General features: G+C 42.4%; 1 protein-coding gene across 1 annotated transcript in view; it reads right to left on the bottom strand.

The window, feature by feature from the left end:
- Csmd1 (CUB and Sushi multiple domains 1) overlaps nucleotides 1-23,805 on the bottom strand; it is a 1,205,306-nt gene that overhangs the window by 424,096 nt on the left and 757,405 nt on the right. The window contains exon 8 of the mRNA XM_027388213.2: nucleotides 21,982-22,069. Within this exon, the coding sequence (XP_027244014.1) occupies nucleotides 21,982-22,069 (88 nt within the window). The remainder of the gene's footprint in view (nucleotides 1-21,981; nucleotides 22,070-23,805) is intronic.

Here is a 23,805-nt window from a genome sequence, read left to right as displayed (position 1 = left end):
CCTCCCTCCTATTCAGTGCTAGAAAACACAAATTTTTGAGCTAGTCTTGTCATCAGTGTTGAGCTCAGGCCAGGACTTGTCACATCTTTCATAATAAATTGGACATAGGGGGACACAGGAACAGAGCTTCTGTAGTCATTTCTCAAGATATAAAGAAGTTGTGCTTCACTTGAAATATTTCATGGAACAAAGCAAGAGGGTGTGTGAACACTGAGCAGTGTTTATGAGTAGGCACATGTGCCATGAGTATGTGTATAGTACATCTACTATGCACATATATGTTCACAAGTGTGTACCATGCATGAGCGTATATCGTGAATGAGTACATATCCATGAGTACATCTACCATGAATGTATATGTACATATGTGTACTACATATAAGTGTGTATGCATCTGTAAAGGAATACATGTTTTGCATGGATGTGCACATGTGTACACATGATTGCACAAGCCATGTGTGCCTAGGTATAAACATGGCTACATGTACTGTAAATATGTGCACAGGCACACATAAGTAAGAGGGGATCAGAGTCACCTGAGGGGACTGGGCTGAAGCTAGAGTGGGGGCTTCAGAAGCTCTGAGCCTTGTCTATCCACCATTCCCCAGACCCCTACTTTCCTGTGTGTTTGGGGATCTAGGACAATGAAACACTGCCCTACATTTCCACTAAAGTCTGGAGGTCCTGGCTCTGACAGTGTGGAGTCTGTGGAGGGGAAACAGCAATCAGAGACCACATGAGGTAGAACCCTGTGGCCCTGGCTGGATGCCATGCTTCACTCCCAACCCATCAGGTTCCCCACACTTCCTGGATAACTCAGAAGCTGCCCAAGATCTGGTGCCAGCAAGATGGCTCATCTGGTAAACACAGTTGCTGGCAAGCCTGGTTATCTGAGTTTGATTCTCAGAAACTATGTGGTGGAAAGAAAGAAACTCCTACAAATTGTTCTCTAATTGCCACCTGCACATTTACTTCACACACACACACACACACACACACACACACACACACACAGAGAGAGAGAGAGAGAGAGAGAGAGAGAGAGAGAGAGAGTAATAAAAATACATTTTAAAAAGAAGCCCTAAACATGGAAATCATGTCTGTGTCATGAGGGAGATGAGCAGGTGAGAGCCAGAGGGAAGACGGTGGGGTATGTAAAGAATACAGACAAGGGGTCTAGATGTCTGCCCCCACCTTGGTATATGCTCTTTTGCAGACCCAGCATTTAACATCTCATAAAGACTTAAAAAGTGAAATTCATGAGCAATTGGCTGAGAAATGTCTATTTTAACCCTCAAGAGTGAATGAGTAAAATGGGCATTTACAAAGTGGGATCTTTGTATTCTGTATCACTGAAAACTGAGGACAAGTCCCTGGAGTCCAGCTTCTTGTGACTTACTGGTTTGTCACACTGCCCTTACCCTTTCTGGGTTCCCTCTGCTTTTGCCATTTCACATCTCTCTCTCTCTCTCTCTCTCTCTCTCTCTCTCTCTCTCTCTCTCTCTCTCTCACTGTGTGTGTGTCTCTGTCTCTCTCTCTGTCCCTCTCTCCCTTTTCTCTCTTCATTTATCCCAACTTCTTTCAAATCATTAAAACTGTCTTCCTTTTATAACTGGAATCATCTATAAGTTAAAGGTACTGATAAACTTTCCTGAAATCTATATAAGGGCAATATTAAAGGCAAGTTTCTAGAGAAAGAGAGATGACACTTGATCCAAGAAAAGAATGAGGGAGGAAAACCTGTCAGGGATGTGTCAATCATTCCTTAGCATCTTCAACGCATTTGAGTCACCCCTTCATCCTACACAGTAGGTCCCCAGTGCCTTCTCTGAGGCAGGAACATCACAGGCACCCAGAATGCATGAGGCAAGAAGGCTCTGTGTAGACACCTCCGGCAGGTGCCCATGTTACTGTTGGTAAGGTAGAGGTGAAAAGGCATAAAAGCTCACCCACTCCCTGTCCTAGCCTTCATTACCCTTACCTACACAGGGCAAAGGCATTCACTGGCCAGCTGTGCACTGGACTGCGATCCTTCAGGATATGCTGAGCTCCTGGGATATAATATCCTTCATTTTAGTAGACACTGGGCTGTATTTCTAATGATCACCAACTGCTATGTGAATATTAGTGAAGCACCAGCCAGTAACCTTTAACAAAAATACAGAAAAGTGTCTTCCATAAACTAAAATTGTGATTGGTCTTGATAGATTTGGGGCAGGGTTAGGGTGTGAATGTGAGTGGGGGTGCTTGCATGTAAGAACACACCTACTATATTTTCATTTTTAAATTATTAGTAAAGTGAACATGTTGTATCTCAATCACAAGTCTACCCACTGCAAAGCCTGGTGGTTGTCAGTCATTTGGTTAGTTATGATATCACATGTAACCAAGTTCTGTAGCCCCAAAATGTCCAACAGTCATGCCAATGACCTGAGTGTTCTGCCCTGGGGACATGTCCTGCCTCCTTTCTCCACTCTTCTCTCATCTTGAGATTTCAAACCCTGTTCACTAATCTTCTACCATAGGTTTAGTATTGAAATATGTTGACCCTGAACATAGGAGTATGGGAGGGCAAGAGGATGGGAGACACGACCATTGGGCTTGGCTGAGTCTATACATCCTGATGCCTCTCCAATTCCAAACCCAGCCACTGAGCTGCATGCCCACTATGCAACTCTGGGGTGTTCAGATCATGTCTGACAAGAACAAATAGGTAGTTTGTTTAGGAGACAAGCACTGTACCCACCCCACACCATGGCAACTAATCCTGTAATCATTCACATTATATCAACACACTGCTGCCTTTTACCTCAGGATTCCCATACACATAAGTCCTATCACTTTGGAAGGAACAAGACACACACAGGCACACACACACACACACACACACACACACACACACACACACACACACACACACACACACAGAAGGTCTCCTAGCCAAAGGACCTGGCCTTGATAAATGAGAATGATGGTGTTTCAAAGACCATCCCAAGCAAATTGGCCATGCACTGGGAAGGCTGAGCTCAGCATTCCAGAAAATACCATCATCTGAAAGACAAATGTGTGTGGCTGAGGATATCAGAGCGCCTTTTATGAGTCTTGTGATTCCTCACATAAGTCATTTCTGGGTCATTTTTTTTCGTTATACAGTGATGGCTTCTACACTCATCTTCTCAAGCTGCTAAGGCAATTTGGCAGCACTAAACACACGTCCTAGAGTCGATGGCTTTCTCCAGCCTGAGGACAGAAAGGGAACAAATATTTCATGTGATTTTTAGGCACTGCAGGCTAACAGTCCTGAAAGATCCTACAGTTGTGCAAATGGAGCATTGCAAGGGTTCAGCCAGCAGGAATGCCACTGGGGTTTCTTCAAGTGACCAGCGGCTTCCAAACTGTGACCACCTCTCAGAAAGTGGCACACTGAGGAAAATAATGTGTCTCCATGTCACTGTGTCCCTGTGGCTCCAAATCCAGTCCATTTTGCTGAAGTCCACAAGAACCAGGAACCTAGAGAAACCATCACCCTATGAGCATAGAGACATCTCTCTAAAGCATGCTCTGAACTGGGTCCATCAGTCCCGACTCTTACAATGGAAATCATTGCTGCCTGGGGTTTGAGAGGCCAGTGTGAAAGGTCTATGTTCTGTGGACATCAGTGCTCTGGGTATCAAGCTGACAGCAGCCTGCATGGTAGATAGGAGGCTGGTAATCCACATTTTGGCCCAATGACAGACTTGGCTGCAGAGGGACTGAACTGGGCACAATATATTTCCTGTCTGTTGGGCCCTTGTTTGATGCAATTTCTATCTCCTCATTGGAATTAAAGTGCATCAAAGTGCCTTACATTAATTTTTATGAAATCCCACATGATGTTTTAGCTCTGATCAGTTGCTTATATAGAAATGCAAGCCCAAGCCCGTGCTGTTCCATGGGGTAGACTAGCTGTTCAATAGCTGTGAACAGTTCAGACTTCTTTCTTCATCAGCTCACATCCTTACTGCACTATGGAGTCCTGTTGCCAAGAAAGAGGATTCTTCACTATACTTCTTCAGCCCTGAGTGCAGTGTTGTGCCTTGTATCTCTACTCTTTCTTGCTTTCCATATTTCAACCCAGCAAAATAATCTTATCTTATTAGAGCCTCTCCTCCATCTTCTATGTTCTAACCCTACATCATTCTTAAAATTAGTATCTTCAAGTACCCTTGCATATTTAACTAAGAAGACCCAATCAATCTGAGAAGAGGGACACAGTAGCTATAAGTGGACATAGGTTACTTGGGTCTGTGGATGTCAAAGTCTCATCCCACTGTGTGGGTATATAGCAGCTGACCATAAATGTCATCAGAGTGACAGGCTCTTGGCTTCCAGACATCTTCCCATGCCATGAATTTTCACGGGATGTCTTCTTCACTCCCTGTCCACAAGACAAGCCCTTATTATCCCCTTATAACATTGGGACAGTATGTAAGGCCAGAAAATCGCTCAGTTTCTGGACCTGTCTTCCCTCTGCTGGATCCACTGACCACCTTTTGTATCCTTTGGACTCCAGCTTCACAGTACCCTGGAGAATCTCTTCCAAACACCATACCCATACAATGGTCCTTTCCCTATTCTTTTCTGTTTCTTGCTCTTCAAGATGATGACGCACTTGGGGGCTCAACTCATCTCTGTGGGGGAACTACAGAAGTATCTGAGGGAAGAAAGACACCTTTGCCCCTGGACCTCTCCCCAGAAATTGCCAAACAGGGTGGCTTGCCTTTTCTCATTTTCTTTCCTTAGAGAGCAGAAATAGAAGTGTGACAGAGGATGGCCACAGCTTTCATCCTGCACATGTGCCTTTGTGTGTAGGAGTGAGTGTGTTATATTTAATGTTTTTGACATCCTGAGGTTACAGTAACTCTAACTACATATTCCATGATGCTTTGGCAGTACAGTCCAACAAAGGTACATTCTCCTTCTATGGTCCTCTCTTTGTATGGTGAGGCACCTGGAGCCTACATGGTAAGAAAAACCTCAGGGACACCACTACAGGATGAGCTGTATTCTTCTTCCCCAACATCACCATCCCCAGCCCACCACACACATACCTACATGTACCTGGACACCAGCCTTCTGCTTTTTCTATGCACTCTATTGCTTTGGCATTTCCATGTGAATGAGGTAGGGCATCATTTTCTCTCTTTAGCTTCCACAGACATTCAAGCTGTGAATCTTTCCCCTATCTACAAGATGGTCCATTCCAGGAGAGCAATGGCTTCTTTCCTTTTAACTTCCATTAAAATCTCTCTAGAGCAAAAGATCTAATGAGCTGATCCCTGCATTGCAAGATACATCAGGAGTAGACAGCTCACTGCCAGTCCCTCACAAAGACAGCTCCCATCATCAAAGCACAGGTTTCCATGCATGAGGGCTGGTCTCCAGAAGACACCAGCAGTAATCCACAACTGTCACTTGTCTTTGTGAGGCCATGAACACCTCATGTGTTAGCATAAGGAGCCACCTACCCTGTTTATTATGGAGCACTTGCTAAACACTTACCAAAAATCCCATCTAGAGACACAAGGACCCACAACCCTTGCAGCTTTACTAGGTGCCAGAGTGGTCCTATGGTTCCCAGGAAAGACACTACCCATCAACCACTAAAGCCCTTTAAGTTTCTTCAACAAACCCATAATGCAACACCCCTAGCTCGCCGGGCCCCATATCCCAGCCTACTACTTTTGAGGAAGTCTTTGGCATTACCAGAGGCCAGGCAGGATCTAAGAACCCCAGGTAAGACACCACCCATCTCCAGCTAACAGTCCTTAAAACCTTCCCCCAAACCCCAGACTATACCCCCTCCTCTGGGCTCCATACTAGGGCTCACAGACCTGGCAGCCTCCTTGGAGTCCAGGATGGTCCTAGGAACCCCAGATAAGTCACCATCCTCTGCTCACAAAATTCCTTTAAGTTTGTCCAACAACTCCAGAGTGCACATCTCACCACAAGGCTCTATATCCTGGTCTACAAGTTCTGAAGAAGACTTCTGTTTTACTACAGGACAGGCCCAATCTAGGGACCCAGGTAAAATACAACTCACTGCCTCCTAACACCCATTAATGCCTTCCCAGCATCCCCAGACTGCACCCCCTCCCTGGGGTTCCATACTAGTGACTACAGCACAGATAGTTTTACCAGATGCTAGAGTGGTCCTAGGTACCCAGGGGAAGATACAACCCATTACCCACTAAACCCCTTTGAGTCTTCCCAACAAGCTAAGACTGAAGTCCCTGCTGTAGGCCCCATATTTTGGAAGCAGACTTCAGCTTTACTGGAGCACAGACCAGATCTAGATACCCCATCCCGCAGAGCTGTAGTGGAGGTGAGAGTGGTCCTAGGGACCCCCAGAGGTCAGATCAGATCTAGGGACCCCAGACTAAACTCCCCATTCCACTGTCAGAGTCCTCATCAAGATACTCCAAAATGTCACCCACAGAGTGGGTTCCTCTCATACTGACCCTACCCACCCCAAATTTGCAGCTGTTATCCACAGGGGTGAGGAAGTGTTTCTACTAATGGCAACTGATTGCAGAAGTGAGGGGACCACAGAGACAAAAGCAGTTTTCTAGTTCAAGGCCAAAGTAGGAGTTTGGTGACTTATCAAAACACAGATCAGTTGAAACGACTTCCTCTAAAACAGTGGTTCTCAACCTGTGGGTCATGACCCCTTTGGGGGTCACATATCAGATATTCTTCATATAAGATATTTACATTTTGATTCATAACAGTAGAAAAATTATAGTTATGAAGTAGCAACAAAATAAGTTTATGGTTGGGGGGTCACCATAACTTAAACTGTATTAAAAAGGGTCACAGTGTTAGGAAGGTTGAGAACCTCTAAAGCATTTACCAAATCAGCATTTCAGTAACTGAGCACATAATTTCAATAGAGAAAAGAAACAAACAAACAAACAAATAAAAACACTTGGCATTAGATGAAAAATGCAGGTGCCTGATAAAAAAGGTCTACACTGATGTCAGTAACTGAACCAGTGTGGTTTCTGTGGCGATCTCCCTTCCAATGTCTGCAAGTGAGATGAATGTTGACTCTCTTAATCTCTGGAATCCTTGGGTGGCAAGCTGAGGCCAGGCCACACACTCCAGGACCCAGAACAGCTCCTGTGCCTTAGGTTCAGCAAGTAGGTTTCCAATGTTCCCCAGCACAGGCTGCATGACTATGTCGCAGGGATTTCTGCGCATGGAACTGCTCACAGCCCCAGCTCATTGCTTCTTTACTGTTTTTCTCAGGACATTGTCTGAAGGAGGCCAAGAAGTGGTAATACATTTCACACAGGGAACTAAATGGGCCACCCTGATTAAACTCCCAACTTCTGCAGATATACAGAACCTGTAGTACACAGACAATATGGAGAAGGCTTCAAAAATCAAACACTGATTTTCAAATACAAGTCCAGCAAGACACCATGATGATGTTTTCCTAATATATTCTTATGAATGACATAAACTATGCATCCAATGATCACCATGTTGTTTGCACATCAGATACTTGTAAATGCTTAGCCTTCTGAGAGTTAAGATACTTGTAGTTGTCATATCTATAGACACCGAGAGTTGGACAGCAACTGCGAGCTGTATGTGGGATGAAGCTTTTGTTTTAGGAGTACAGAGTCTCAATTTTGCAAGAGAAATGGGGTTCTGAACAAGTGTTGGTGAGGGTTGTGCAGTCCAAGGAATGAATTTAATGGCACATTTCAAAAGAAAATGGTGAACACTGCATTTACCACAATGTAAAACTTTCAAAAACCCTAGTAGCTACACCTTCTCCAATTAGGCTGAGCCAGTTGGCAGTTGGATTGTGTCTAACTGCAAAGATCAAACCAATCAGAACAAGTCAGGCCATTTCCTATGAAGTACAGACCAGTGGCCACTAACTCTGCCAGAATCTTTCTCAGTTTCTGGCAGAGGAACAGAGGAAAACAGAATAAATAATTAGAGACCCTGAGGGGTTTTAAGAGGAAAGTGAGGAGCAGGAGAATGGCCCCAACCAAATACACTGAATGGTAGTGACATAAGAGTTCAAGCTTTTTTTACTGGAAGGTCAGTACCTCTTCTGGGTGTCCTGGAACCTGGCATCAAATGCTTCCTCTGGCTCCAAAGGTCACTGGTATTCTGGGATAGCATCAAGAAAGCTTTGTTTTTATTTTTATTTTTTGGTTTTTCAAGACAGGGTTTCTCCGTGGCTTTGGAGGCTGTCCTGTAACTAGCTCTTGTAGATCATACTACATCATGCAAGCTTTATAGACTCCTATTCTTATATAGATTACAGAAGAACAGCTAAGGGTTGGAGCACCATCCAAACAGAGTAATGATCATGTTTTCTATTTCACCTCATTTTTGTTTTTTTACATGATGAACAAAAAAACAGAGACAGAATCTACTGTGTACACCCAGTCAGTTGTCCCCAGACCATAGTTTCTAATGATGATGATGGAATCAAATAATTAGTTCATCAGCTGTCCTTTGCATTTCAAAGCTAACAGATTAATGGATAAATGATGGTCTACAACTCCCCCAAACATATTTATATACAACAATGACACACTTTTACAAACACGGAAAGGTGAAGACCTGAGACTCTCCGCACCCTCAGTCACTGGAACAGTCTCTGACTGATGAATTGCAACTGAAACACTCTCAATGTGCCCTTTGTTAAAGATACAAACAGGTTTCCCAGGGCAATGAGGACAGCATGCAATGGTACCTCTCTAAGCAGTCCTTAAAGATGTAATGTCACTCTTCAGAGCAACAGTAATCTTTGGCAAATGCTTTCCCTAGGCTTGTTTAGTTTCTTAGCAACCGCAAGTTTCCAGAAAGCTACATGTTTGCCTCCCGGGGAGGCCATAGAAATGTGTTGTATCCTTCAATTATTTTCTAATCCCAAAGACATTTCAGAGCAGGGAAGGGGCATTCTTGCTGCAGACTCAAAAGCAGATTTTAAGGTCTACAGACAACTGTACCTACCTGGTTCTGTTTGCACAGAGATGATGGGCAAGGCCCCACATCACTTCCTTTTCTGTCCTGCTAGTTAACTGAGTAGCAAAGAAACCCTATGCTGACATAGACAGTGGCTGGAGCAATAAGACAACACTTGAGTTTAGAAAAATAAGGACAGTTCTTTGGCTGAGTCCTACTTCCAAACACTAAGTAAAAATGGATGAGAGAAAAGGAGGCAAAGTTTTCCCAAGCAGAGCCCAGTTCAGAGATGAGCCATCCTGAGGCTTCCTGAGTTTTATTCCACTTTGAATATGGTATTAATTCTACCCTGTAAGATGCTTTTTTTTTGCTGGTAAGTTTTTTTTTAATTGATAAAGATAATGGAAAAGAAGATTGAACTATAATGCACCCTAACGATAGTGCAGGATCCCCTTTCCCCTCTTATTATTAATGCAAACAATGGTGTATGCAAATGATCGCCAGGTAGCACAGGTGCAGAGGCCCATCTCTGGGTAGCCACACAGTAGCTCTCTCATACAGGATAAAGTGGTCCTGAAAAATTACCCATGGATCAAAAGTCTGCATCCCCTACCAACATTTATCATTGCTTTATAATATGTAAATATGTAACTCATTTAAAAGTGAAAGTGAATGATTTAATAAGTAATTACCAAATGTTCACTGTGAGCCCCCACACTGGGTTCCATACTGAGAAAGTGATAATGAATGACAAAGCTGTCCACTTTATGGAGGTTACACCCTTGTTAGGAGAGAGAAGCCTGCATCACGCTAGTTAAAATTGTAAACAAAGGGACACACATACTTGTCAATGGTGGCCAGTGCTAGGACCTGGGAAGTGTGTGAGAGGTAAAGAAGGATGAAGGGTCATCCTCAGGTGACCCAGCAGGACAGGACACTGAATGGCAGCAAAGGATACAGGCCTTTGGTCATAGGGTGAGATATGAAGCCACATCCCTTAGCTCTGTTGGGAAGATAGGGAACAGCCACAGGAAGGCAAAGACACTGAAAAGACAATCAGGATGACATGGCAAATGAAGATTTGCCTGTGTGTTCTGCTCCTACCTGACAAGTACAACTGAATTTTCAGTTATGAGGAGTTAAAGTGGGAAGACATAAAGAGTATCAATAGATGGGAGGAGTGGTAACAAAATTATGCCTGTTTATACAGAACCAACGTCCTAAGCTGGGCACAGGGGCTCATGCCAATAATCCCAACGCTGAGGTGCTGAAACAGAAGGGTCACTACAAGTTAAAGGCCAGCCAGAAGTATACAACCAGGCCCTCTCAGAAACAAAGGAAGCAAACCTAGGTCCTGCTTATGCTTCTCCAGGGTTCTCTTCAAGAGGGGAGAACATAATGTCACACAGGACAATCAAACAGTAAGAACATGGGGACTTTGGTTCAAGGTACAGCTGCATTTCTCTCATCCTCCATTACTTAAAAATACTTCTGTGAGATTCAGAGGGAAATTGGTGTGCATTTAAAGAATGCTGAGTATGTCCCTGGCTCAGAGACTCTGTGGGTTCCTTAAAGAGATTAAGAGAGTTTCATGGTGATGCTGGCGTCACTCAAAACACCATCACCAGCGTGCCGAATGGAAAGGAAGATGGCAGGCTATGGACACAGAAATAAGCAACATCTCATCAAGAGAGGGGATAACTTGTTTCTCATTCTCCAAGATCATGTCAGTTCTCCTTTATGTGCCTCAGTTTCTCCTTGTATCCAATAGCAAGAGATCCCATCTGGTATCAACAACTTCCTAAACAACAGTTACAAAATGAATTGAAGATTCAGTTATACCATGGGGTTAAAATAACAATAATATATTGGGAAAGAAATTATTAGGACATCAACATGTTCTCATCAGTTCTAAATCTAATATTTCACCTTTGGGTCATAACTTCACTCTACCAATCTCCAAACTTCTTTTCTAGTGTAGGTCATTTTTCCCCCTAAAACAGTCATTAATCCATTCCTGACCAGCAGTGGCTAACTTAATTGGCTTAACACAGTACTAATGAGGCTGTGATCACATATCCCAAGAGACAGGCTTGTTAGCTTCACTTTAATCCAATTCAACAGAAAATAAAAGTGTCTACCATGACTTGGGCACAGCAATAAGAGATAAAAATCAATAAGGCCTGTCCCCTTCCCTTCGGGACCTCATGATTCAAAAAGACTATAGAATCACAAATATGTGTCATAGTCATGCAAACCCTGAAAGGCTGGCTGGTTAGGCTACAGAGAGCTGGGGTGAGAGTGCTTTGAAACATGGAAGAACTAGGAGAGTACAGAGGGAGGGCTGGGGCCTGCCACAGACACGTTCCATTTTACAAAATGAAAAGCCATCCCAGGAAAAGCATGGTGGTATTCTACAATGTTGTTACTTCTGAGATGCGTATCTGTCTCCAAGTGAGTTGGTTCCATTCTGCATGAGGCAAGAGCCATGGATATCAGGGGTATGGGCAGGGCTCTGGGGAGTTACAGAGAGCCACTCTGGGTAAACGTAGGACTCTGAAATTAAAGCAGGGGACAGAAACTGGAGGAAGAGTGGTGGTTATGCTGGACTCTGAGCTCAGGAATCTGGTTCCAGGAAGCACAAACTGGTGTTCAGGGGAGTTCCCTAGGGAAAGGGCCACTTGAGTGTCTGAGGAGTTGTGGACCCAGAGCATTCGGGGAGATCCTTTAGTTCAGTTTCACCTCTATTACCCATAACAAACATTTTCTAAAATTTACTTTAGGAACAATATACCCAATAACCTGTCCCACTGTGCATGGGAGCTAGAAGCTCTGGCTCAGGTGGCAGTCACAACAGCCTGTGCTTTCACTAACCCCTCCCTTCCAGTACTAAATATGTTTCTTGCTTGGGATACGGGCCTGAAGGTAGGACCTCTTCCCTACATGGCTGCACTGTGAAACTCACACCCTGTGGCACTAAGTCCATCAAGATCACTATGAAAAACAAATGTAGTCACTACATTCATCCTTGTCTAGAAAGAACCAAAGGTCAATAGAGGCTTGCCATCATGAAGATCCAGCAGCAAGTCCCAGATAAGACATGACCTAGACACAACAATGCTCAAAGTTTAAACATTCCAGTTGTAAGGGCTGGGGCTGTACTGTAGTGTTAGTTGTAGAGCACTTCCCTTGCCTGAGGCCCTAGATATCAACAAATCTCTGCTACAACTGAGAAAGAAGAAAAAGAAACCCCTAGTGCTTGGTTTCTCTGTAAACCTAAAATATCTCCCTCTATTATGGTATCTCCATTCTTGTTATCTTCTATTCTTCGAGTTAGATTTACAGAGAAATCAGGCACTAGGGAAATGTCTGGAGATCTACAAAGATGACACCAGCTAACAATCTAAGCAACAGAGGAGAGGCTACCTTAAATGCTCTACCCTGATAATGAGATTGATGCCTAACTTATATGCCATCCTATAGCCTTCATCCAGCAGCTGGTAGAAGTAGAAGCAGACACCCACAACTAACCACTGGAATCCAGATGCAGAGAAAGACAAGTGAAGAGCAAAAGGGTCCAGATCAGGCTGGTGAAACCCACAGAAACAGCTGACCTGAACATCAGGGAACTCTTGCTCCCCAAACTGATAACTAGGATACCACCATGGGACTGATCCAGACCCCAGGAATATGGGTTTCAGTGAGGAAACCTCAGAAATCTATGGGACCTCTTGATCATAGTTCAGTACTTATCCCTAGCATAGGTGTGGACTTTGGGAGCCCATTCCACATACAGGAATACTCCCTGAGCCAAGACACATGGGGTAGGCCTAGGCCCTATCCCAAAGGATACAATAGACTCTGATGACACCCTATGGAAGGCCTCACCATCCAGGGGTAGCAGAAAGGATATGTGATAGGTAGGGTTTTAGTTGGGGGAGGGGTTGTAGGGGATATGGGAGGGAGAAGGGAACTGGGATTTTCATGTAAAACAATCTTGTTTCCAATTAAAATGAAAAAAAAATCTGAGGAAAAATAAAAGAAAACCATACACAGAAAGACAGAGTGTAATAGAAGGTACATGTAACCTCAGCTCTTGGGAGGCTGAGGCAGGAGATTAACTACAAGTTCCAAACCAACCTGGGCTTTATACCCTTTCTCAAAAACAAAAGAGCAAAAATCAGGGATTACCCTAATGTTTGCTTGTTAATTTGATTTATTTTGAAAGAACCTATTCACTGAGTACTCCAGAGTACCTATTCCTCCCAGTACTCCAGAGGATGATGTAGGGGAGTAGTGAGTTTGAGGCTAGCTTGAGTTTAACATCAAGATTTAGTCTCAGAGCAAAAAAATCAAACAAATAGCCAAATGGTGGTGGCACACGTCTTTAATACCAGCACTTGGGAAGCAGAGGCAGGCGGATCTCTGTGAGTTCGAGACCAGCCTGGTCTAAAAGAGCTAGTTCCAGGACAACCTCCAAAGCCACTGAGAAACCCTATCTGGAAAAAAACAAAAAAACAAAAACCAAACAAACAACTAATAACATTAGCACCCAGGGGCTAAGGATGTGGCTGTGACAGGGTGCTTGTCTAACACATGCAGAGTTCTAAGTTCTAGCCCAGCCCTGGGGGAAAGAGTGGAGGGGGCTGGTGGCTGGGTGTAATGCAGTTGGTAGAGTCCTTGCTTAGAAGGCATGAAGGCCAGGTCAAATTCCCATCACTGAAAATAAAAATCATTTTTAAAAAGCGAGGATAATTGCATTTGTTTAGAGGAGCTGTATTCTCGGGATGGGAACTAGACAGACAACAGAGGCCAGGATCCCTCCCAACACAGCATCTTCTCTCCCACATTGGTACCTGAGTTTCCATCAGTCTTCCTCATAATTCCTCAGTTCTAATGAATGCACTTTGTCTTTTAGACAGTGGTCAATGCTAACAAATACTTTGGAAACTTTCCTCCCAGAGAATTAATTCAAATGGGAAGGCTTTGTGTCAGGCCCCATTAACTTTGAATAATTTATTGATAACCCTGGAATTAATATTTAGATTGCCTTAAGAACACTACAAAGGTTTCCAAAGAAACAATAATCACTCAAACAAAACTAGATGGTGGATATTTTATCAACTTAATTAAAGTAAGCCCTCTTCAAACAAAAAGCAGCCCCAAATTACATATAATTACATTGCCAGCTACAGTTGAGTCCAGTTCATCCTGACCACATCAGGCATTCTTCTGGGTTATGTAATAGTCATTAGGATTGATTATAAGAATCTAGAAAGAACTGAACTGATTTCTGTCCAAAACACTGCTAAAATTATGAAGTAATGAAAAAATATCCCCTTCTCTGTTGTAAGCATCAGCAGTGTAGTAAACTGTGAACTAGCTGACTTGGCACCCCCCACTTTATCCAAGACACAAGGCAGCATCCTTTCCAAGGAAGGGTGCATCATTTTGTGTGGGCACACACCTGCGTTCTCCAGTCCCATGGGAAACAGACAGCATGTATCATCAATAAATACAGGTCATGTGTGTCTGATGCCAGTGGTCACTGGACAATGACAACTACTGGTACAGATGACCTTCAATTCAAATGCATCCAACTTTCTTACAATTGAACACACCTCTGAATAGTGTCTTTTCAATCTAGGAGTATAGAGACCCAGCTTGTGCGCCTAGGCATCTCTTTTCATGGTGTGACCCATTGATCCTGGAATAAAGACCCTTTCAAAGGAGCTGTAAAATCAAAGTTCTTAGAAGTCAACATAAAGACGGAGCAGGATCTTTCCATTGTGTTGCCAGATGGCGAATATTGCACTCGAGCAAGGACAGCGTGCCTTACACAGAAAATGCCAGGGCCACCCAAGCAAGTCCCCTCTAAAGCAGGAATAGTTTTGGCTTTTGTTGTATGTATCTTTTGAATCAACAGTGCCTCTCCAGTGCAGATTGGGATCTCAGAGGTGTCATTCATGAGGACAAAGGACATATGTGATTGACATCCAAATCAATGGCTTATTGCCTATCCACTGAGTGCCTATTTATCTGGATGACTGACAAACTGTGATTGATGAGATCATACTTCTCATCGGAAATTTTTATTAAAATGTGTCTTTAATGTCAAAGAAAACATTTTATTGGTGCCAATGACAAAGTTGACTAACAAAACTTGAGAAATTCTGAAGCCCCATCTATTACTATTAGTTTGACAGATTTCCAATGAGACACTTTCATATTAATGAGTATGATTTCACAATGGTAAATATTACTGAAAACTAGAACTAGGGACAGAGATGGTGGGGGGTATAGAACTGTGTGGAAATGCACAGCCCTCTGTTTTATTCATAGCACTGGAAACAACATTTTAAAAAATATATATAAAAACACATTCTTTTCAAGGCAATGTGGAAGGAAGGCTTAATAGGAACTGATATATTCTTAGCAATAATATGGTATTAGTAAATTTACAAATATATGTGTGTGAGCATTTTGCCTTCATGCACGTGGACCAGAGAGATATATATACACACTATACAGGGCAACATAAAGAATGGTAACAGAGAGGGGTGAAGAAGGACCTTAGATGGGCTGACCTCCTCAATGCTAAGAAATGAGACAAAAGAACAACAGACAAAGCCCAAAGTTCAAGCAGTGGAGACAGACAGACAAGAAGAATCAATGAACGAATGATGACCCAATCTAAAAAACTGCAGCTAAAGAAACAGAAAACACAGTGAAAGTAGTGTTGTCATTTTAGAGGATCAATAACACCACTTCTTAAATCAATAAATCAAAGCAGAAAATCTGAATAAAAGAAAATTGAGCTGTGACATCACTGTTGGTTTAAAAAATTAACAAATAGAATTCACCCTCATACCCATACCCCACAGAATGGATGAGTGGAAATGTACAGGGACCAGAAAGATTCCTCAGTGGTTAAGAGCACCAGCTGCTCTTACAGAGCTCATGGGTTTTCAGTTTCCAGCATCCACATGGTAACTCAGTCATCTGTAACTCCAGTTACAGGGGATCTGATGCCCTCTCTTTCTGACTTCTGAGGGCAGCAGACATGCACATGGTAAAAATGCACACATGCAAGCAAAATGATCATACATACAAAATAAAATATAGATAAGTCTATCATTTCAAATATGGTATATACACATAGTGGAATTTTATGCAGTCATATAGAAAAACTAAATAATGAAATCTGCAGAAAAATGGAAGTGATTGAATATGATTACATTTAGCAAGATAACCCAGACTCAGAAGGAAAGATCTGCATGTTCTCTATTTCACACATGGTTGTGTGTGTCAGCGTGTGTGTGTGTGTGTGTGTGTGTGTGTGTGTGTGTAGTTGTATTTTCTCACAAACAGAGAAAAAGAGGTGTCCAGAAAGAAGAATGGTAGTAATGTAACACCTGCAACATGAAAACAAAATTCCTGTGAGAGGGAAGGTACAAAGAGGTATTGAAAATGGAGGATGGAGACACAACACAAACCACACTATGACTGAAAATTCCACAATGGAATCTAATGTTATACACTAATTCAAAATTATTATTTAGAGTCATGCTAATCAAACTCATTTTCAAAACTCAAGGTAAAAGTGTAGAAAGCACCATGGAAAGTTTTGTCAGTATATTTGTCAACTTGGATAAATATTTAAAATCCTCTGAAAGAGACAAACTACAAACACATAGTAAAAGGAGATGAGAAGATGAAGGAGATGCTGAGTGGGTGGCTGAAAAGATTTCATGAGAAAATCCCTCTCCTGGTGGCTTCATCCTTGAATGCCCTCAGCATTTAAGGAAAAGCAATCACTAACTTTGCACAAACTGTTCTAGAATAGTCTAGAGGAAAGATTTCCCAATTAATTTTTTTATAAAATAAGCATTACTGTGACTGTACAACCAACCAGAAAAAGTCCTTATAGGATTATACATCATGAAACTGTAAGATACATGTAAACTTTTAGACAGTGAAATCTAACAGTATGGAAGCAAAATAATATCAGATGGTACATATAACCTATAGGCAGATGCTTGTCTGGCATGCATGAGAGACTCATTCCCTCTACAACACCACAAAAAGACAGGATGTTTTAAGAGTCTAACACCTCATGGCCATATTAATTTTATTACTGAATCTGAGGTTGATACATTATCAACACACTGTATTAACAATGTAAGCAAGTAAATCAAGACCATATCTGCAAATGTAGAAAATAGTTTTCATAGAATCTTATATCCACTTGTGTTTTAAAAATTGCAAACAAATACAAAAGAGATGACTAAATCCTTGACCCAATAAAGTTCACCATGGAAAACTTAAAGCTGAAATCACACTCATGATCAAAACTAGAATTCCTTCCTCCTCAGCTCGAGAAAAAAGAAGCCATAGATACTTCTCATTCCCAACCAACCTTGTAATAAGGTTCCAGGATGCTCACTCAGGCAAAGCAAAGAAATACACAATTGTAAAGCAAAAGTTAAGTCTTTATGCTTGAAGAATTGTGTAGCAATAAAGTCTTATGAAATCTCAAAATAAAATCAAAACACTCTTTAGGTTTCCTTTCCAGCCATTTCCAAGAGGTTATAGTCTTGGTTGTTGCATGCTTGAAGAAATATAAACAACACAGCCACCTGGAGAAGTTAAAACACTAAAAAAGAAGACTTGGTTTTCTAGAAGCAGATTCTGTCTTCCTTCCCTGACTGTCCCAGCATGCACACTAACTTCCTGCTGCCACATGTTAGGCAATCAATATCACAACATAAAACACAGTCCAACTCTGAAATTTGAACATTTTAGAAGTTCAATGTCTCTTTAAAAATCCACAGTCTCTTGACTATGGGCCTTCTGTAAAATAATAATGAAGATGATGTTGATGATATTGATTTTACATACTTTCTTTGTCTAAGATGAAAGAATCACTAATTGGGAGCATGAGGGTAGGGGAGAGGGAGCTGCCACAATAAGAGCAAGAGAAGAGGAGTAGAGGAAAGGAAATGCAGGGGCAGAAATATTGAGTTGGTGGAAGAATAGAGGAGAGAGAGCATGATGAGAGATACCATATCAGAGGGAGCCACTATAGGTCCGAGAAGAGATCTGGAACCAGGGAGATCTCCAGAGACCTACAAGGATGACACGATCTGATAATCCAGGCAATGGTGGAGAGGATAGCCTTAAAACCCTTCCCCTAAAATGAGATTGATGACTACTCTTTATGCCATCCTAGAGCCCTCATCCAGTGGCTGATGGAAGCAGAGAGAGACATCCACAGATATACACTGAGCAGAAATCTGGAATTTAGTTGAAGAGAGGGAGGAATGAAGAACGGAGGGGTCTGTACCAGGTTGGAGAAACCCACAGAAACAGCTGGGCTGAACAAGGGAGAGCACATCGACCCCAGATGCTGTCGGGGAGGCCAGTACAAGACTGATCCAGGCCCTGGAACATGGATGTGAATAAGGAGGCCTCTGCACTCCAAGGAGCCTCTGGTAGTGGATGAGTATTTTTCCCTGGTGCAAGAAGGGAGTTTGAGAGCCCATCCCACATGAAGGGATACACTCTGGCCTTGGACACATGGGGAAGGGCCCAGGCCCAGCACAGGAAGATTTGGTGAACTCTGAAAGCTCCCGTTGAGGGCCCTACCCTGCCTGGGGAGTGGTGGTTGGATGGGGTGGGGAGTAGGTTGTGGGTGGGGGTGAGGGGAGGGAGAGGGAGAAGGGACTTACATGTGAAACAAGCTTGTTCCCTAACTTGAACAAAAAAAAAAAAAAAAAGAAGAAGAAGAACCAGGACACAGTCACAATCTGATCAAATGAAAACGAACACAACAGCATAAACAGTCCAATGTGAAGCATCTGGGACTCCAGAAAGGCTAGGTTAGTTTGCTGCTCTCCATCTCTGCCCTCCATAACAGACAGCTTGTCATGCAAGCCCAGGTCGACTGTACTCTAAACCCTGTCTATGGGCTTGTCCTGTGATTCTGGCATCTCCCCTTTGCTAGAGTATCTACTGAAATGGAGTCTGTGCCTTTATCAGTAGCCATCCTGGCCTCTATTCAGAGAGGTTCTGACCCTGCCACGTAGTGTCAAGCATACACAACATGACCTCTTTGTGCCTTTAAACCAGTATCAAGTGGTACTGGCACCATATTATCTGCCAAGTGGCTGTCCAATCCCCTTCTGGACCACAGCTTCTTTGTGATGACCTTGAAATACTTCAAAGAAGACTTTGCCTCAATGATGCTGGCATCTTATTAATTATTCACAGGTGATTTTTTTCTGCCTCTACTGACAAGTATCTACAGTCCCAGTGAACCACAGGTTTCATCTCCACAGATTGTTAATACAAAATATCGTTTGAACAGCCCTGGCAGATTCTTTGCCTCCCTCTGAAGTGTAGATGTACAGATTAAGACACATGGGACTAAGATAAATATAGGTTAATTTTATTTGGGGAGAAGTCACTTACATGAGAAACCAATAACCCACACGTTCCAGCTCTGAGGATCCACACCCAGCTACTCTCTGTGGCCCAACCGAAACCAAGAGAGACCAAGCCTGTCCTGGACCCCAGACCAAATTCCCACTTGCTTATGTACACACCTGTGACCACACCTATTTGGGTGTGGTCAGCACCAAAAGTGCAGCTGGTTAGATCTCTCACTACACTGAAGCTTCACAATCTAGGCCTCAATCTTCTGTGACTCTCCAAACAATCCTATATTCTGAGCTTCCACTGCAGCTCATTAAGCTCGGACCATTCAGTGCCCTTTTCAGGCCAAAGTTCCAAAGCCTTTCATGATACTTCCTGACTCAGCTTGACACAAGCTAGAGTACTCTGAAAGGAGGGAAACTCAATTGAGAAACAACCTCCATAAGGTCAAGCTGTAAGGCATTTTCTTAATTAGTGATTGACGTGGGAAGGCCCAGATCATTGTGGGTGGTGCCAACCCTAGGCTGGTGGTCCTATGTTCTATAAGAAAGCAAGATGAGCAAGTCACGGGGAGTAAGTCATTAAGCTCCTCCCTCCAGGTTCCAGCCCTGTTTGAGTTTCTGTCCTGACTTCTTATGATGGACTATGAACTAGGAGTATAAACCAAAGAAACACTTTCCTCCCAAACTTGGCTTGTGTCATGGTATTTCATTTCATTGCAGCAATAGAAATACTAACTAAGATTCTCTTATACAGCATGGTCAAGTCCAGCAAAGCAAAACCCCATTCTTTCTGCCCTAGTTCCCTTTTTGTTGCTATAAAACACTGACCAAAAAAATGTAGCGGAGGTACAGGGTGGTGAGGAAGAGGTTTACTTGGCTTATGTGTTATGGTATTCAATCACTGAGGGAAGGCAGGGAAAGAATTTGAGGCAGGAACCTGGAGGCAAGAGCAGTGGCCAAGGAGGGATGCTGCTTGCTTTCCATGGTTTGCTTAGCCTGCTGTCTTATAGAACCCAGGACCACTAGCTCAGGGATGACATCATCACTAATAAACTGGACCCTCCCCCATCAACCATTGATGGAGAAAATACTCACAGACCTGCTTATAGGCCAAGCTGAGGGAGGCAATTGCTCAGTTCAGATTCCTTCATCCCATGTGACTCTAACTTGTGTCAAGTCAAGAACAACAACATAAACCAAGAATATGAATAAATATGAACAAAAGTCACTGTCTCAGGGTCTTCTCAGAGAAGTGTTTTCTAAACCTGACCCTGAGACTGTTAGTCAGAGTCTAAGATTTATGCAGCATTTGGGGTCTTTCTGCCACATCTGTACTTTGTTTCTTTTGCTACAAAAGCATACTGTTTACAGAAGCTGTGGTTTGCATGGACTGTGTAGGTTAGATACAGGATCCTATTGTAAGGGTGAGAACTTAATCTAGCTGTGGTCTTTAGAGGTGGGAACTGGAAAGTGGTTTAGGTTAGGTGAATCATAGGGTGGACCAGGGATGAGATCTTAATGACTTCCTAGGGAGAAAGGAAGAAAGGGAGAGTGTGTGTGGGGGAGAGGGACAAAGGGAGAGGGAGAGAGAGATGACAGAGACAGATAGGATGGAAGGAAGAGGCCCAAGCACCCTCATTCAGTGATGCTCCCAATCTCACATTCAATAGCCTGTCACACTTTGGGACTTTGCCATATGTGGCCCCTTGATCTTAAGTTTCCCAGACTAGGTTACGAAATAAACCTTCCCTTAAACTCACCCAGTAACAGAAATTCCAGTGATACCATTAACTTTGTGACAGCCATCCCACAGACGATGTTTCTCCATCCTCTTTAACAGCACTGTTGCTGTGTCAGGCTCACTGAATATCCATTGACTTCCCTCCTCATGGCTAGCACATCTTTTCAGCCCATGTTAGTAGCCTTAATTCTGTCTGTCTCTCAAACAAATGGGCAGATTACAGGAAGGAAAACTCCTTTCTTGTGCCCTTCACTCTTGATTTTCTTCAGATTACTCTTGTTTACTAGGCCCGTCACATAAGGTGAAAAACATTAGGTTTCTAGGAGACAGGAAATGCAAAGCCCTGGAGTGTTTATAATCACAGCTGCATCACGGTACAGCAGCTGGAGAGGGGTCTCTAGCTTGTCATAATCCTAAAATGATGAGGGCAGCATCTTAGAGTAAATGGCACTGAGTGCCAGTAATATTTGTCACTCTAAAAGCTTATTTGAGGCAATAATCACAAAGCTATAATGAAATTTTTGTGATTTTTATTTTTAAGCATTAGACTATCAAGTCACACACACACACACACACACACACACACACACACACACACACACACAAATGGGAAAACCTGAAGACAAATTTTTTTCACATACTTTGAGAGTCAAAGTTCGTCAGGATACTGAAAACTATCACCATACTATGTCTAGAGCTCTGCAAATACTGCAGCTTCTTAATTAATAACAACTTTTCATCAACAGAACAAATGAGATGAAATGACAGGCCAGGGATACATGTTAGAAAATAACCCTCTTTCTAAGCCATTATCTTGTTTCCTACCTGAAGTCAGAACCTGCTCTTCTGCCATTGTCTGGAATTCCAGGATCTGGACACATGTCAGAGACCAAAGCCACACCTCCCTGGGTCACTACAACAGAGAGAAATGTTGTCAGAAGGTTACACAGTCATCAAGGAAACACTCAGAAAATGTACGAAAGACACACTTGGAGCTTCAGTGATCATGACTCAAAGTGAATTCTCTTACGCTGGAGACAGCTCAGCTACATTAAAGGGAACCTTCGCACTTGAAAATCAAAGACACCTTTGTCCATTAAAGGATGGTGATACTCTTTGGTTTAGTTATTTCCTCTATTGAAGAGGTGGAAATTTAATTAGAAGCTCATTTGCTTTTAACAGTTGCTCTTGTGTTGGGCCAGTTTATAGGACTAGGGAAAAGCCTGTGCCTATGAAGAAGCCAGCATTGTCTATTTCCCATGGATAATAGTGTGGGTGACAACCAGTAAGACTATAAAAATATATAGTCTAACAAAGTTAATACAAGTTTAAATGTTGAATGTGCTTTACACTGAACTGACACGGGAATGCCAGTTGGTGTGCAGTTTCTGAGTCTCCTAAGCCTCCTTCTGGGTTTCCAACATCACAGAACAGTCTCTAAGGACCATCTGCATATTGGATGAAATAGATGGCACACCAACATCCATCACACCCTACATAAACTGTCTCATCCAATCAAGGACATTTCTTCTTTCTTGTCAGAAATGTATTTAACAGTGGGCTTGTGATCCTGCCCAATAGTGGGATGCTGGGGTACATCCCCAACTTCTCAAAGAGATCCCCATGTGGTATTAGAGTCTATCTGTTCTGTACTCTGGATATCACCATACCTGGACTTCGGTGTCTTCAATTACTGCAGCACAGGGTAGAAAAAAAAGCCATGTACAAAGACCAAGGGAAGCCCAGCACAAAGGCAGGGGATCCCTTCTCTATAGAGCATTGTGAGAAACGCATGCAGAAACAGCCATGGGGAAAGAATTGGGTACACTGTACATCTATCCTCCTCAAAAGACACAGAATTTAAGGCATTTCAGACAAACCAAAGGCAAAATAGTTCATTATAAATGGAATTTTTCTGAGTTGAAATGAAAAGACCTTAGATATGGCTTCAAACCACTGAAAATGGGTTTGCCCATAAAAGTAAACACATAGGAAAATATATCTGGAAAAATAGACATATATATTTGTAAATTATATGCATATGATATGTAATATCATTATTTTTCTTTTCATTTAACTTTTTGTTTTATGTACTATTTGAAACAAATACATAAAATAATTATAAATTTATGTTGCTGAATATTAATGTTAAAAGATATAATTTATGAAATCAATAGCATGATGTTAGGGGTTGAACTATAAGGAGAAAATTTTGGTATATAAGTAATAGTAAACTGGGATTGATTTCATAATTTTCGAGTGTTATGTGTAACTCTTAGGTAACTACAAAGGAATTAGAATATTCATAGAAGAAGTGAATTAAACTTTGTCAGCATAAAACAAGAAAAACTAAACAGAAATTAAGAGAGAAATGGGGGAAAGAAAGAACAGAAATCAGATGGTAAAGGTAGTATCCTCTCTTGAAGAGGTTAATTTAATCACAAGTGGATCCCATATCCTTGTAGTGGCTCAATGAAGCCCACACAAGCTAGGGACTGAAACCACAAACCCTAGTCCTTCAAGGTGCACCTGTATTTGGAGATAAGTAATGTGAGTTGATGTTTCAGTTAAATCCTAATACAACTGGTAGAGTTGAGAGTGGTGAGCATGTGAGGGCACAATCACAGAGAAGCCTATGGGGGACAGCCA

This window comes from Cricetulus griseus (assembly GCF_003668045.3).
Source record: "Cricetulus griseus strain 17A/GY chromosome 1 unlocalized genomic scaffold, alternate assembly CriGri-PICRH-1.0 chr1_1, whole genome shotgun sequence".
NCBI classification, from domain to species: domain Eukaryota; kingdom Metazoa; phylum Chordata; class Mammalia; order Rodentia; family Cricetidae; genus Cricetulus; species Cricetulus griseus.
Note: the sequence above shows the minus strand (reverse complement) of the source record. Positions and strands in the feature narration are given on the sequence as shown.